This window comes from Rattus norvegicus, chromosome 1 (genome assembly GCF_036323735.1).
Source record: "Rattus norvegicus strain BN/NHsdMcwi chromosome 1, GRCr8, whole genome shotgun sequence".
Lineage (NCBI taxonomy): Eukaryota > Metazoa > Chordata > Mammalia > Rodentia > Muridae > Rattus > Rattus norvegicus.
The window spans coordinates 79,512,321-79,526,849 of record NC_086019.1 but is presented as its reverse complement, the minus strand read 5'-3'; the positions used below and the strand labels follow the sequence as shown (position 1 = coordinate 79,526,849).

Genomic DNA, 14,529 nt, shown 5'->3' with positions numbered 1-14,529 from the left:
TTAGTCCCTGGAAGCTCTGGTTGGTTGGCATTGTTGTTCTCATGGTGCTGCAAGCCCCTTAAGCTCTTTTATTCCTTTTTCTAATTCCTCCAACAGGGGTACTGTTCTCAGTTGAGTGGTCGGCTGCTAGCATTCACCTCTGTATTTGACATACTCTACCTGTGTCTCTCAGGAGAGATCTATATCCGGTTCCTGTCAGCATGCACTTCTTAACTTTATCCATCTTATCTCGTTTCAGTGGCTGTATATATATATGGGCCACATATGGAGCAGGTTCTGAATGTCCTTTCCTTCAGTCTCACTCTAAACATTGCCTCTGTATCCCCTTCTATGGAGATTTTTGTTCCCCTTTTAAAGAAGGAGTGAAGCATCTGCATTTTGCTCACCCTTCTTGAGTTTCATGTGGCCTTCTGACTTTTCTTACACACATTTTGATAAGTTCAAATATGCACACTTCCATGCCATGGAGCACAAATGGAAATCAGAGAAAAACTTCTGAGTTAATTCTGTTTCTGTCCTTTGGGGCTCATGAAACAAATTGAGAACCTCAGACCTTGTGAAAAATGCCCAAAGACATCTCATCAGCCCCAATCTTTCGATTCTTAAATTTAGTTCAGACCTTTTACAAAGGTATACAATTTGCCTTGCTCTTATCAGTTTCCCTAATTGGTCAACTTGCCTTTTATTATTATTGAGCACATTTTAGAAATTAATTGTTATATTTGGCATACAAAATGTTTCTATGTTTAATTTGAGTGTGTATGTGTGTGTGCATGTATGTATGAATGTATATACATTTTTCAACATATATAAAATCTTATATGTATGATTATATATATATTTTATACATATATACATATATATACATACAAATATATATATACATATTATATATATACATTTATATATATATACATTTTCACTATGGTATCATTTCAAAAATTGCACATATGAATGAATGTGTATAGAGTTATGTGTGTGAGTACAGTGCTTGTAGAAGCCAGGCATTCAACAGATGGGTAATTTGTATAGGCATTGTGAGGCAACAGATATGTGTGCTGAAAACCCTTCTCAGGACATCTTCCAGAGTAGCCAGTGCCCCTAACTACTGAATCATATCTCCAGTTCCATTATTCTTCCTTTTATGTCAGTGTGACATTACCTGTTTTCATATTATGCAGACAAATTTATGTTGATAATAATACTATTTTTCTGTTTTCTGCTGTTATGGCAACCATGTATAATTACACTCTGTTAGGTGGGCATATCTGAGTATGTTAGAGATTAATAGACACTGTTGTTTAAGTTTGGATAGCCATGCAGTGTGCCATACTTTGTTGCAAATTTTGCTGTCCGAGTAAGTCAGTTGCACACTGCAGAGAGTACTATATGGTTCAACATATTATCTATGAAAGCCATGCTTTTCATTTTGAATGAATGTGTTTACTTAATACATAGCAAGTCAAAATAAAATAAGAACTAGCAAATGATAGAAATAAATAGTATGTAGGATAGATAGATAGATAGATAGATAGATAGATAGATAGATAGACAGACAGACAGAGGAATAGAGATATCTAGATACCTAGATATTTAGATAGATACCTAGATAGACACATAAATAGATACATAGATACATAGAAAGCATAATCAAATTTGACCTTCAAAACTCTGGTAGAAATTGATAGGGTCTTTACTTCAGTCTCCTGAAATGCTTGCTGACAGGAGCCCTGAGAGACTCTGCCAGAGCCTGATAAATACAGAGGTGGGTGATCTCACCCAAGCATTGGACTGAGCAAGGTGTCTCCAATTGAGGAGTAGGAAAAAGGATTGAAGGAGCTGAAGGGGTTTGTAACCCCATAAGAGGAACAACAATATCAACCAAGCAAACCCCCTAGACCACCCAGGGACTAGAGGAACATGGCTCCATCTACATACATACCAGAGGATGGCCTTAATGGGCATCAGTGGGAGAAGTGGCTTTGGTCCTGTGAAGGCTTGATGCCCCAGTGTAGGGGAATGTCAGTGCAGCATTGTGGGGTGAATGGGTGGGTAGGGGAGCACCCTCATAGAAACAAGGTGAGGGAGGATTGGATTGGGGGTTTCCAGAGTGGAGACCAGGAAAGGGTAAGACATTTGAAATGTAAATAAATAAAATATCCAATAAAAATGTTTTTAAAAAAACAGAGAAATTGACAGGGGAAGCCTCTTTAAGTCAACAACTGGAGTTCCCAGGCAGAGCAGAGAGTATCCTCTCAAGTGATATTCCAATTCAGAAACAAATTATGGTAGGAAGTTTACATCACCAAATCAGGCTTTTATAACATCATCAAATTGAGCTCTCACAAAATCGAGCAGAAACCAGATTGGGAAGGGGGAGCTAGTTGGAGCTCCCAATTGAGCTGTCTCTCCAATGGCCAAGTTTCCCATTATTCTAATGCTAGCTTTATTTCCCATTGCAGGCCCTTTTATATCATGAGGTAATATATCATAAAATCTGCTTGAAATAGTTCATGATTTAGCTGATCTCAAGGGTTACTCTTGAGCTGTTTATTCTCTTCCCTTCCTGTTGCAGAGTTAGTGCTCAGTCCATTCCCTGACAAGAACACAAGAAGGCACTGTATGTAACATGTTTGAGTTTAAAATGGGGTAAAGAGACCTCACTTCAAGTGCCAGCTTCTGAAACAGCGCATGACAGTTTAACAATATAACATTCATGACACACAGAGAAATGCAACTCTGCTCCAGGGCCAGTAAAAATCTTCACACATTAACTATCATTGTTCTTGGCTTACAGACTTCTACAAACATTCATCACAAGGCAGGGAGAGAAGAAATGACTCAGTGGCTAGAAGCATGCCCCACACTTGCAAAGAATCTGAATTCAATTCCTAGTACTCATGTGGGACTGCTCATAGACAACTGTAATTCAGCTCTGGGTGTATTTAACAACTCTGACTTCAAGAGGAACCCACAAACACATTATTAAAAAATATTTAAGGGTACATTCTGAAATGAAAATATTCAGATAAGACTATATATGGGTAAATGTTTAACTTAATTTTGATATATTTTGGCTTTTTCCCCACTCTCTGACTCAGCACACGCAAATATATATCGAGCTCATTTAAAGAAGAAGCTGACCCGTGATTGTTCTAGAAAGTTCAGCATTAGTATTCAGAATTTCTTCCAGGATGAATATGATCATCTTGAGAACCTTCTCATACCAAAGGTAACTGAAGAAAAGCCACAACTGGTGTTCCTGAAAGGTATAGCTGGAATTGGCAAGACTATTCTGTTGAAAAATTTAATGATTGTCTGGTCAGAAGGCCTTGTGTTTCAGAACAAATTCTCCTATATCTTCTACTTCTGTTGTCAAGATGTGAAGCAATTGAAGACCACAAGCCTGACTGAACTGATCTCCAGAGAGTGGCCCAGTTCCTCAGCTCCCATAGAGGAGATCCTATCCCAACCTGAAAAGCTCTTATTTATCATTGACAGTTTAGAAGGGATGGAATGGGATTTTACCAAACAGGAATCAGAACTGTGTGACAATTGCTTAGAGAAGCAGCCAGTGAATGTATTGCTGAGCAGTTTGCTCAAGAAGAAGATACTCCCTGAATCATCTCTTCTTATCTCAGCTACTTTTGAGACTTTTGAGGAATTGAAGGACTGGATTGAGTACACAAATGTGAGAACAATAACTGGATTCAAGGAAAGCAATATTAAGATGTATTTCCATAGCTTGTTCCAAGATAGGAACAGAGCCTTGGAGGCCTTCAGTTTTGTAAGAGAAAATGAGCAGCTGTTCACTTTATGTCAGGCCCCTGTGATCTGCTGCATGGTAGCTACTTGTCTTAAGAATGAGATAGAGAAGGGGAAAGATCCAGTCTCTATCTGTCGACGTACCACCTCTCTGTACACCACTCACATCTTCAATTTGTTCATTCCTCCAAATGTCCAATACCCAAGTAAGAAAAGCCAAGACCAACTACAGGGCTTGTGTTTTCTAGCAGTGGAGGGCATGTGGACTGACATATCTGTGTTTAGTGAGGAGACTCTGAGGAGAAATGGAATCCTGGACTCTGACATCCCTACATTGTTGGACATTGGAATTCTTGAACAGAGCAGGGAGTCTCAAAATTCTTACATATTCTTCCACCCGTCTGTCCAGGAGTTCTGTGCTGCCATGTTTTATCTGCTACAGACCCACATGAACCACCCTAGTCCGGATGTTCTCCATGTAGAAAAACTATTGTTTTCTTTTCTAAAGGAGGTCAATACACAGTGGATTTTTTTGGGTCGTTTCATATTTGGCCTTTTGAATGAATTGGAACATGAAAAACTGGAAGCATTTTTTGGCTACCAGTTGTCTCAGCAACTAAAACAAGAATTGTTTGAGTGGCTGGAACTTCTGTTGGACCCTGAAGTTAAAGTAAATACAATGAAGTTCTTTTACTGTCTGTTTGAGATGGAAGAGGAAGTCTTCGTACAGTCAGCAATGAACTGTAGGGAAGAGATTGACGTTGTGGCTAAGGATTATTATGATTTTATCGTTGCTGCCTACTGCTTAAACCATGGTTCTGCACTGAGAGACTTATCTATTTCAACCCAAAATGTCCTAAATGAAAAGCTGAATCAGAGATATATGTGAGTCTGTTCATTATTTTTATCTCTCCCATTTTCAGAACCTCTCCTTGTGCATTGATAATTTATATAGACAGATTCAAAACTCGCCCTTACTGGCTATGTAATGCCAAGTGTTCAGTGTTCAGCCTAGAAACCATATACACACAAACAACAAAAACAGATTCAACAGTTTGTGTGTATGTATGTTTCTGTATATGTATATGTACATATATATGAGTATACATGTGTGTAAATATGTGTATCCACATACAAAACCCCTAACGTATGTGCAAAAATTTACCTGTTTTCATAATAGCTTCTACTTTTTTAAAAATTCATTTTTCTTTTGTGTGTATGTGGCTACATCTTAATATGCACATATGTCAAAATGGCATGGGTGGCCAGAAGAGGTCATCAGATCTCCTGGAACTATAGTTAAATAGCTGTGGGTTCTGGGGTCCAAATTCTTAATATCAGAAGAAACATAAGGATGATTAAATTAACTAGTGAACTCTCTCCAGTCTGATAGATGCCATCTTGAGCCCCAAATTTACTCTTCTAAATATTTGCTATTTCATCATTTTAATATTTATTTTTTGTTAATTGTTTTGAGACAGGATCTCACTATATAGTTGTACTGAGCTTGGAACTCTGATAACCATCTGCCTGTCTCCATAGTCTTGGAATTAAAGGCATGTACTTCCATGTCTGAGTATATTTCTTAATTATTATATATATATATATGCAATATTGTATCAGTTCATATGTACAGATGCCCAGGGAGAAGTTCAGTTTTCAGAGTACTGCCTGCTGTACTGCACATGTAAAGGATTTGTTCCTCAGCATCATATAAAACTGAATATAATGGCAAATGCCTATAATATAATTTTCTGATAGTAGACACAGAAGACAAACTCAGGGTCATTGGTGCTTATTTATCAAGTGTAGGACAGGCCTACAATTCATGACAGAGTTTACATAAGGAACAAAATATTATTAAACTGAGTCAGGTATAGTGGTATCATGCTTATAATCTTAGCCCTCAGAGAACTGAGGCAGGAAGTTCTCTGAGCATTTTAAACTAGTCTGGGCTACATAAAAAGTGGGTTCTAGGTGAATCTTGTCTAAAGATTAATATTCTATCTATAAAAAATCTTGACCAACAAAAGTATATGTGAACAACTTACGATCACTTGACTCTTTTATTCTCCCATTGTGAAGATATAATGCAGGGCCTCATCTCCACTAGGCTAGCATGTTTCTGGCAATTGCAACCCCAGATTTTTTGAGACATGTTTTAGCTTTCTATTCATTGTGGAATCAAAACTAGTCTTTAATTTCTAATCTTTCTGCAGCAATAGAATTAGTTAAATTGACTGCTTAGAAGCCCTGGAATTTATCCTTTTGGCTTTCCTTTTCCTTTAATGGCCTCATTATCAAAGCAGCAATGATATTAACCCACCACAATCTGAGCATGGAGTTTATATTTTCTGCCCTTATGAGATATTAACAACACATGCAGACTTTTTATTGACCTCCTAGCTGCAAACTGCCCTGTGAACATTAAAAGTTGTAGAGAACATGGGATTGGATCAGTTGCACAAGTATGAGAACTTCAGTTCCATCCCCTGGATCCACATTTCAAATAAAAACCAAAAATAAAACAACAACAGAAACCAAAAATCCAAAAAACATTTGTGTCTAGTAGCATGTACCTATAATCCCAGCACTAAATAGGCAGAGACAAATTTTCCATTTATAAGCACATACATGCTCTCATATGCCCATGCACATTCACTCATACACATATACACACAAAAACATGTACTATATTAATTAATTTACTGCTCAGGAATATGTAATGTTAGCTGGCAAGGTGGATCAGCAGAAAAAAAAATGCCTTTTCTCAAGTCTGATGACCTATATTCAATTCATTAGACAAGATAGGAAAACTGTTTACTGTACATTGCCCTTTGACCTCCACACCCATAATGTGGTGTGCGTGTGTGCACACACACACACAAAGAAATGTTACAAGGCAAATTTGATTATCTTGTTGTAGATGAAAATAGCCAGAGAAGTTACATACATTATCCAAGATTATAAACTGAGTAAGTCATGGCTTCTGAAGCTTGAGCCAGTAGATCCTTGTTCCAGGTTTTAACTCATTGGCTCTGGCATCCTACATCATTTTTTTTCATTCTAAATTTACCAAGGTTATTTATAAATCAGATTTTCTCAACTTCAATACTGCCAAGTCATGTATGTTCCCTTATCCTGATGTGGGAGTAGGGAAGGTAGCTGAAAACATCACATAAGCTTTGTCGTCAGTGCATAGGATTCTCAGAATCCTCTGGTCATTTCCAGTAAATATTAATTGAATCTCTAAAATGAAGGTATAACATCCAGAATCCTACTACTTTACCACATATCTGGCTATTTACTGCAAATATGAAATGACCTTACATGGCTACCCTTATTCAGTATGGGGAGTCAGTTTGTTACATTTATGTGCTGTGAATGGTTTGACTTAACTTTTTGTAAATGAGTAGAATCTGAAAGTGCTGGCAGGTTTTATCCTCTATTTTTTATTTTATGGGATTGAATGATTTTGTCTACATGTGTACATGTACCTGATATGCATATATTGACCATGGTGGACAGATGGGGTTGTCATTTATCTATGGAGTTGGAGTTATGGATGGTTGTGAGCCAGCATGTTGGTGCTGGAAAATGAACTCAGGTCTTCTGAGAGAAGAACAAATGATCTTAACCATTGAGCCATCTCTCCAGTCCCTTGAATTTATTTTCTAAGAGTGGTATGTATTCCTTTCTCCTCTGTTACAGGGAAAATCTACTCATGCTTTGGCATAATATATGCTCTGTGTTTGCAAGGAATAAGGACATTCACATCCTCCAAATGAAAGACACTATTTTCAATGAGCCAGTTTTTCAAATCTTATATAATTATCTAAAGAACTCCAGCTGTATCCTTGAAGTACTTGTGTAAGTTAAAAGGTGATTTTGATATAGTCATATCTTGGAAATAACATACCTGTATTCTCACTGTCTCTCAGCTAGCTCCATAAATGTAGACTTATATACTCTAAAGTGGAATCTCACTACTTTTGCCACTAATGTCTGTTGCCAATTTTTTTTATTTAGAGCTATCCCATTCATTGTAGGAAGATCATATGTAGAGCTCTACTTTCTAGGTGCTAATAGTTTCCTCATGTAACAGCCAACCTTGCCTCTACAAGTTTCTCAAAGTTCCACATGGAAGAGAAAAATCACCCTGATTGAGAGCCAGTGAGCTATGCCACTGGGTTATGAAATTAGAGTTATGTTGTCATTATGTAATATAGCATCTTGCCAAAGGTTAGATGTTATGCTAATTATAAACTGATGGATAACTCTATTTGTTCTGCAGGGCAAATGATGTGTCCTTTTTATGCGATAAGTACCTATTTTTTGATTTGATTCAAAGCTACAATTTGGAACTCTTGGACCTCAGCGGCACATTCCTCTCCCATAGTGATGTGGTAATATTGTGTAATATCTTGAACAAGGCAGAGTACAAAATACAAGAACTCGAGTAAGTCTTTGTTTTCTCCCAGCTCAGTGACTCCCATCAAAGGAGGCATTTAATTTTGATCCTTATGCTGTGATAAAAATGACCTGACCTAAGTAATCATAGAAAAAAATGTTTACTGGATTCAAAATTTCAACTTATAGGCCATCCCTGTGGCTAGTTAGAAGAGCAAAAATAACTAGAAGCATAGTCACATCATATGCATAATCGAGCAAAGAACAATGGATTAATGCATGCATGCTTGTGCTCAATTAACTCCCTCATTGAGATTCCCTTTCTATGTGATTTTAGATTGTGTCAAGTTGACATTAAAACTATCACATGACTACAGCATTTAATTTGTGGACTTGTGTCCTATTTTTCTATTATCCATGTATAGATTTCCTCACTTTAAAACTTGATCACCACTGTCAATGAAATGGGTCAATCGGTTAAGGCACTTGCTACTAACCCTACAACCTGAGTTTTATACCAGGACCCACATGAAGAACTTCTAAAGATGACCAACTAGACTAAAGTCCCTATCACAAGCACATAGAACTATGTCAATAACTTAGTTTCAGAATATAGAATGGACTCTCAACTGGGCCATCACAGAATGCAATGCCTATGAGATCATTGACCCTATTTCATACTGAATGTGCCTCTCTTTTAATTCTGTTTGCTATCATGGAAGAATATTAAGGTCTTTAGGAACTGAAGAGGGAAAGATAGATGGCTTAGTATTTTGGAGAGTGCCAAGTGAATTCAAATTTTCATATTGTATATTCCTGTATATTTCATATTCTATTTAATGTTACTGACAACTTGGCACAATGAAGAACCACCTGAGAAGTGTCAATGAAGGAGTGTCTAGATCAGATGGGCCCAGGAGCATGTCTGTGAGACATGGTCTTGATTATGCTAATTAGTCTGTGAAGGCCCAGTCCACAGTGGGCATCGCTGTGTATGTATGAATTCTTTGTGCCCTTGACTCTACATGTGATATGACTAAGCTGCTGCCCCATTGACTTCACAAAATGAAATATTATAATCTGGAATAATGAACTAAATCATAACTTCTCTCTCCAAAAATGATTTTTGTGAAGATATTATCACAAAAACAAAAATGAAACTAAACCAACTATACATTATTTTAAATATATTTGTATCCTGTTTATTATACAAGACAATATTGATATTGTATGCATTTCAATAATTATGTAGCTTTAGAAAGTATTATTATAGACAGGAACTGAGACATCGTTAATATAAAGATTTAGGTTAGCTTCAGGTAACATCTTCCAAACATAAGCATTTTCAGTGATTTACTCAGATTCAATGCTAAATCTGATATGAGTCAAAAGTAATGAAGGGAGATGTGTTGGGTAAGCCAAATGTTCCTCCTCTTACTGAATATTTTATTAGAATAGTTTTGTGTAAATTTGTGGAAATGTATTTTCTTCCTATTCATATACTCTCCTTTCCCTCCTACAGGTTAGCCAACTGTTCCCTCAGTGAGCAATCTTGGAAATACATTTCTGATGTTCTTTGTCAGAACAAAACCCTGAGACACCTAGACATCAGCTCCAATGACCTGAAGGATGAAGGACTGAAAGTTCTCTGTAAGGCTCTCACTCTCCCAGACAGTGTACTGTTAACACTAAGGTAAGTTTCTTTGAGCTTGTACTTGGAGGTCCTGTTTAGAAATCTTTAATGTATACGACTGAGAATATGCAGAGTAGAGCCACTTATCTCTGACTCCTGAAGATCATTTCCTTGGGACAGATAGATCTGTGCCTTGCCCTCTGTATCATAGTTTTGGTATGTAGTATGAAGCCTCTCAAAATATATACACAAGGGAATAAGAGAAAGAGGAATTATGACTTGAGCTGAAGAGAGGGTTAAAAAGTTTAGATGGGTGCTGGAAGATGAAGAGATATCAAAAGATGGAAAACTGTACCCCAAATTCTAGATAGAGGGCATATTAGTGTTTTTGTTCCAATCATTGTGATTGTGATTAAATATCAGATATAAGCAGCTTAAGGGAGGCAGAATTCATTCAAAGTCATGGTATAGAATTGTGTAATGTCTCCTGTTGGGGAAAAAAGCATGATGGAGTAGCCTCATAGTGACAGTAGTATATATAAAGATTCCTCTCATTACTGTGGATCAGGAAGTAGGGTACGGAGCAAATATCAGAGTCTAGGATATAATCCTTAAGCCCACAACCAGGGACTCACAACTACCTGCCACACAGCAATATTCCAGAAATTCCACAATGTCCCAAAACCATCTAGGGACTATTGCTTTAAACATAGGAGTCTGTAGGAGATTTTTCAAGTCCAAGGATGAGTAAGACACAGAAGAGGGACTCTAAAATGTTTCTATGAATTATCTAGTATGCATGAAAAATCTACATTGGAAAGAATAAAGAGCAGTGTTACAGTAATGGGAAGAAAAATGACAGAACTCTCGATTTCAAATTATAAAACAAAGAAATTTTTGGATAATTTAATGTGGTTATTGTTTTGATCATGTTAAGTGGATTAGCATTCCGATATCAAATGGATTTTGGTGTCAAATCCAGATGTGTGGGACTTGCTAGACCCCTGATAACTACTCAATTATAAAATCACAGATTCACAACATTTTCATCCTTTCTAGAAAAAAAGCACAAAGTGCAAACTCAATATAAAATATGATTTCCCTGTGATGATGGCTTTCTAAAACACAATAAAATTGTTATACAGGATATAATGTAAACACATTCAAAGTATTTATGATTCTCTAGCACTCTAAAGAATGGAAAAAGGTTTAAAAGTATACACTACTCACTACTTGAAGTCTCTAAATACATTGAATATGTATTGAAAATCCATTGGGAGAGTAAAAGTCGGTTTTCTCCAATGAAAAGACAATGACAATATTACCCATATCAATCCCACACTCAGCAATATTGACCTACCCTAAATGGACACTGTTTTACATGCTTCAGTTGGTTGGTTTGACCAAACTAGGCTTGAATAAGACCATACTTTAAAATAGAAATGTAAAATTTATATGGCATTTTCCAAATCACAAAAGAAAATTACTGTAAGAAGATAATGAGGAAAGTCTCACTCAAATATTTTAACTGATTAGATAGTTGTGTGAGAGCTGGAGATATGGCTTTGTTCAGAGCACATATTTCTCTTCAATAGAATCTAAGTTTTATTCCCAGAACTAAAGTCCAGTGACCCAATAACTTCTGTCCCACTAGCTCTGGAAACCCAATCACCTGCTCTAACATTTGTAGGTACCTACTTACATGTGACAGAAATACACACAGAAACATTGATGTTTGTTTGTTTGTTTTTGTTTAATTTCTCTATATCTGGGTCTTTATCATATCATAACATTATAGATGATCGGGAGATTATTTGTAGCATCCACAGATTTTATTTATTGGATATATTTTTATTTAAATTTCAAATGATATCCCCTTTCCAGTTCCCCATCAAAAAAACTTCCATTCCATTCAACCTCTCCCTTGTATTATAAGGGTATTCCTCCACTCATCCACACATCCATTCCCACCTCTTTGCTCTGACATTCCCTTATACTAAGGGATATAGCCTTGGGAGAACCAAGGGCTTCTCTACCCATTGGTACACATCAAGTCCATCCTGTGCTACATTTGTGACTGGAGCCATGGGTCTGACCATATGTATGCTTTGTATGGAGGTTTAGTCCCCTGGGGCTCTGGTTAGCTGGTATGATTGTTCTTATAGAGTTGCAAACCCATTCAGATACTTCAATCCTTTACCTAACTCCTCCAATAAGAACCCCATTCTCAGTTCAATGGGTGTCTATACGTGTTCACCTATGTATTTGTCATGTTCTCCAGAACCTCTGAGGAGACAGCTAAAAGGCTCCTGTCAGCATGCACTTCTTGGCATCAGCAATATTGTTTGGGTTTGGTGGCTGTATATGTAAGGTCTGGATCCCGAGGTGAGGCAGTCTCTAGATGGCCTTTCCTAAAGTCTCTGCTACAAATTTTGTCTCCAAATTTCCTAATATTAATATTTTTGTTCCTCCTTCTAAAAAGGACTTCAGCATCCACACTTTGGTCATCCTCCTTGAGCTTCATGTAGTCTATGGATTGTATCATTGGATAATTCAAATATTTGAGATAATATCCAATTATCAGTGAGTGCATAACATGTTTGATTATTTTGTGACTGTGTCATCACACTCAAGAAGATATTTTCCAGTTTCATGCATTTGACTATGAATTTCATGAAGTCATTGTTTTTGATAGCTGAGTAGTACTCCATTGTGTAGATGAACCACATTTTTTTTTATCCATTCCTCTGTTGAGGGACATCTGTGTTATTTCCAGCTTCTAGCTACTATAAATAAGTCTGCTGTGAACATAGTGGAGCAAGTGTCCTTGATACATCTTGGAGCATCTTTTGGGTATATGCCCAGTAGTGGTATAGCTGGGTCCTCAGGTAGTAAGACGTCCAATTTCTGAGAAAGCTCCAGACTGATTTCCAGAGTGGTTGTACTAGCTTACAATTCCATGAGCAATGGAAGAGTGCTCTTCTTTCTCCATATCCCTGACAGCTTTTGTTGTCACCTGAAGTTTTGATCTTAGCCATTCTGACTGGTGTAAAGTGGAATCTCAGGGTTGTTCAAATTTGCATTTCCATGATGACTGTGGATGTAGAACATTTCTTTAGATGCTTCTCAGCCATTCAGTATTCCTCAGTTGAGAATTCTCTGTTAAACTCTGTAACTCATTTTTAATGAGGTTATTTGATTCTCTGGAGTCTAACTTCTTGAATTGTGTGTATATATTGGATATTAGCTCTCTATTGGATGTAGAATTCGAAAGATCTTTTCACAATCAGTTAATTGCTGTTTTATCCTAATGACAGTGTCCTTTGTCTTACAGAATTTTGCAATTTTTTGTCTTACAGAATCTTTGCAATTTTATTAAGACCATTTGTCAATTCTTGATCTTAGAGCATAAGTGATTTGTGTTCTGTTCAGAAAAATTTCCCCAGTGCCCATATGTTCAATGCCCTTCCCCACTTTTTCTTCTATTAGTTTTGAGTATATCTGGTTTTATATGGAGGACCTTGATCCACTTGGACTTGAGCTTTGTACAGGGTGATAAGAATGAATCAATTTGCATTCTTCTCCATGCTGAGCTCCCATTTAACCAGCACCATCTGTTGAAAATGCTATCCTTTTACCACTGGATTGTTTTAGCTCCTTTGTCAAAGTTCAATTGACAATAGATGTATGGGTTCATTAATGGGTCTTCAATTCTATTATATTGATCTACCTCCCTGTCTGGGTAGCAGTATCATATAATTTGTATCATTATTGCTCTGTAATAAATATTGAGATCAGGGATGGTGATTCCCCCAGAAGTTCTTTTATTGTTGAGGATAGTTTTTGCTATCCTGTTTTTTTTTTTTGTTGTTGTTGTTGTTGTTTGGTTTTTGTTTGTTTGTTTGTTTGTTTTTTGTTTTTTTGTTTTTTGTTATTCCAAATGAATTAGCAAATTGTCCTTTCTAACTCTATGAAGAATTTAGGTGGGATTTTGCTGGGGATTGGATTGAATTGTAGATTCCTTTTGGCAAGTTGGAGATTTTTATAATATTAATCCTGCCAAATCATGAGCACGGGAGTTCTTAACGTCTTCTGAGATCTTCAATTTCTTTCTTCTTGAAGAAAGAGACTTGAAGGTCTTGTCATACTGATCTTTAACTTGCTTCGTTAAAGTCACACTAAGGTATTTCATATTAATTGTGATTATTGTAAAAGGACTTGTTTCCCTAATTTCTTTCTCAGCCTGTTTGTCCTTTTAGGTGAGGAAGGCTGCTGATTTGTTTGAGTTAATTTTATATCCAGCCACTTTGCTGAAGTTGTTTTTCAGTATTAGAAGTTCTCTGGTAGAACTTTTGGGGTCACTTAATTATATCATCTGGAAATAGTGATATTTTGACTTCTTCCTTTCCAATTTATATCATTTTGACCTCTATTTGTTGTTTGATTCCTCTGATTAGGAATTGGAAAACTAAACTGAATAGGTAAGGAGAGCATGGGCAATTGTTTATTCCCTGATTTTAGTGGAATTGCTTGAAGTTTCTCTACATTTCCTGTGACGTTGGCTACTGGTATCCCAAATACTGCTTTTCCTATATTGAGGTATGGGCCTTGAATTCCTGATCTTCCCATGAGTTTTATTATGAAGGAGTGTTGAATTTTAACAAATGATTTCTCATCATCTACTGAGATGATCATGTCGTTCTTTGAGAAAAATTTGTAAG

At 36.7% G+C, this 14,529-nt stretch overlaps 1 protein-coding gene across 1 annotated transcript in view; it reads left to right on the top strand.

The window, feature by feature from the left end:
* Positions 1-14,529, top strand: part of Nlrp4b (NLR family, pyrin domain containing 4B) — a 31,759-nt gene that overhangs the window by 3,282 nt on the left and 13,948 nt on the right. Inside the window, exons 2-5 of the mRNA XM_063280578.1 lie at positions 3,102-4,650; positions 7,477-7,635; positions 8,060-8,224; positions 9,698-9,868. Of these exons, the coding sequence (XP_063136648.1) occupies positions 3,102-4,650; positions 7,477-7,635; positions 8,060-8,224; positions 9,698-9,868 (2,044 nt within the window). The remainder of the gene's footprint in view (positions 1-3,101; positions 4,651-7,476; positions 7,636-8,059; positions 8,225-9,697; positions 9,869-14,529) is intronic.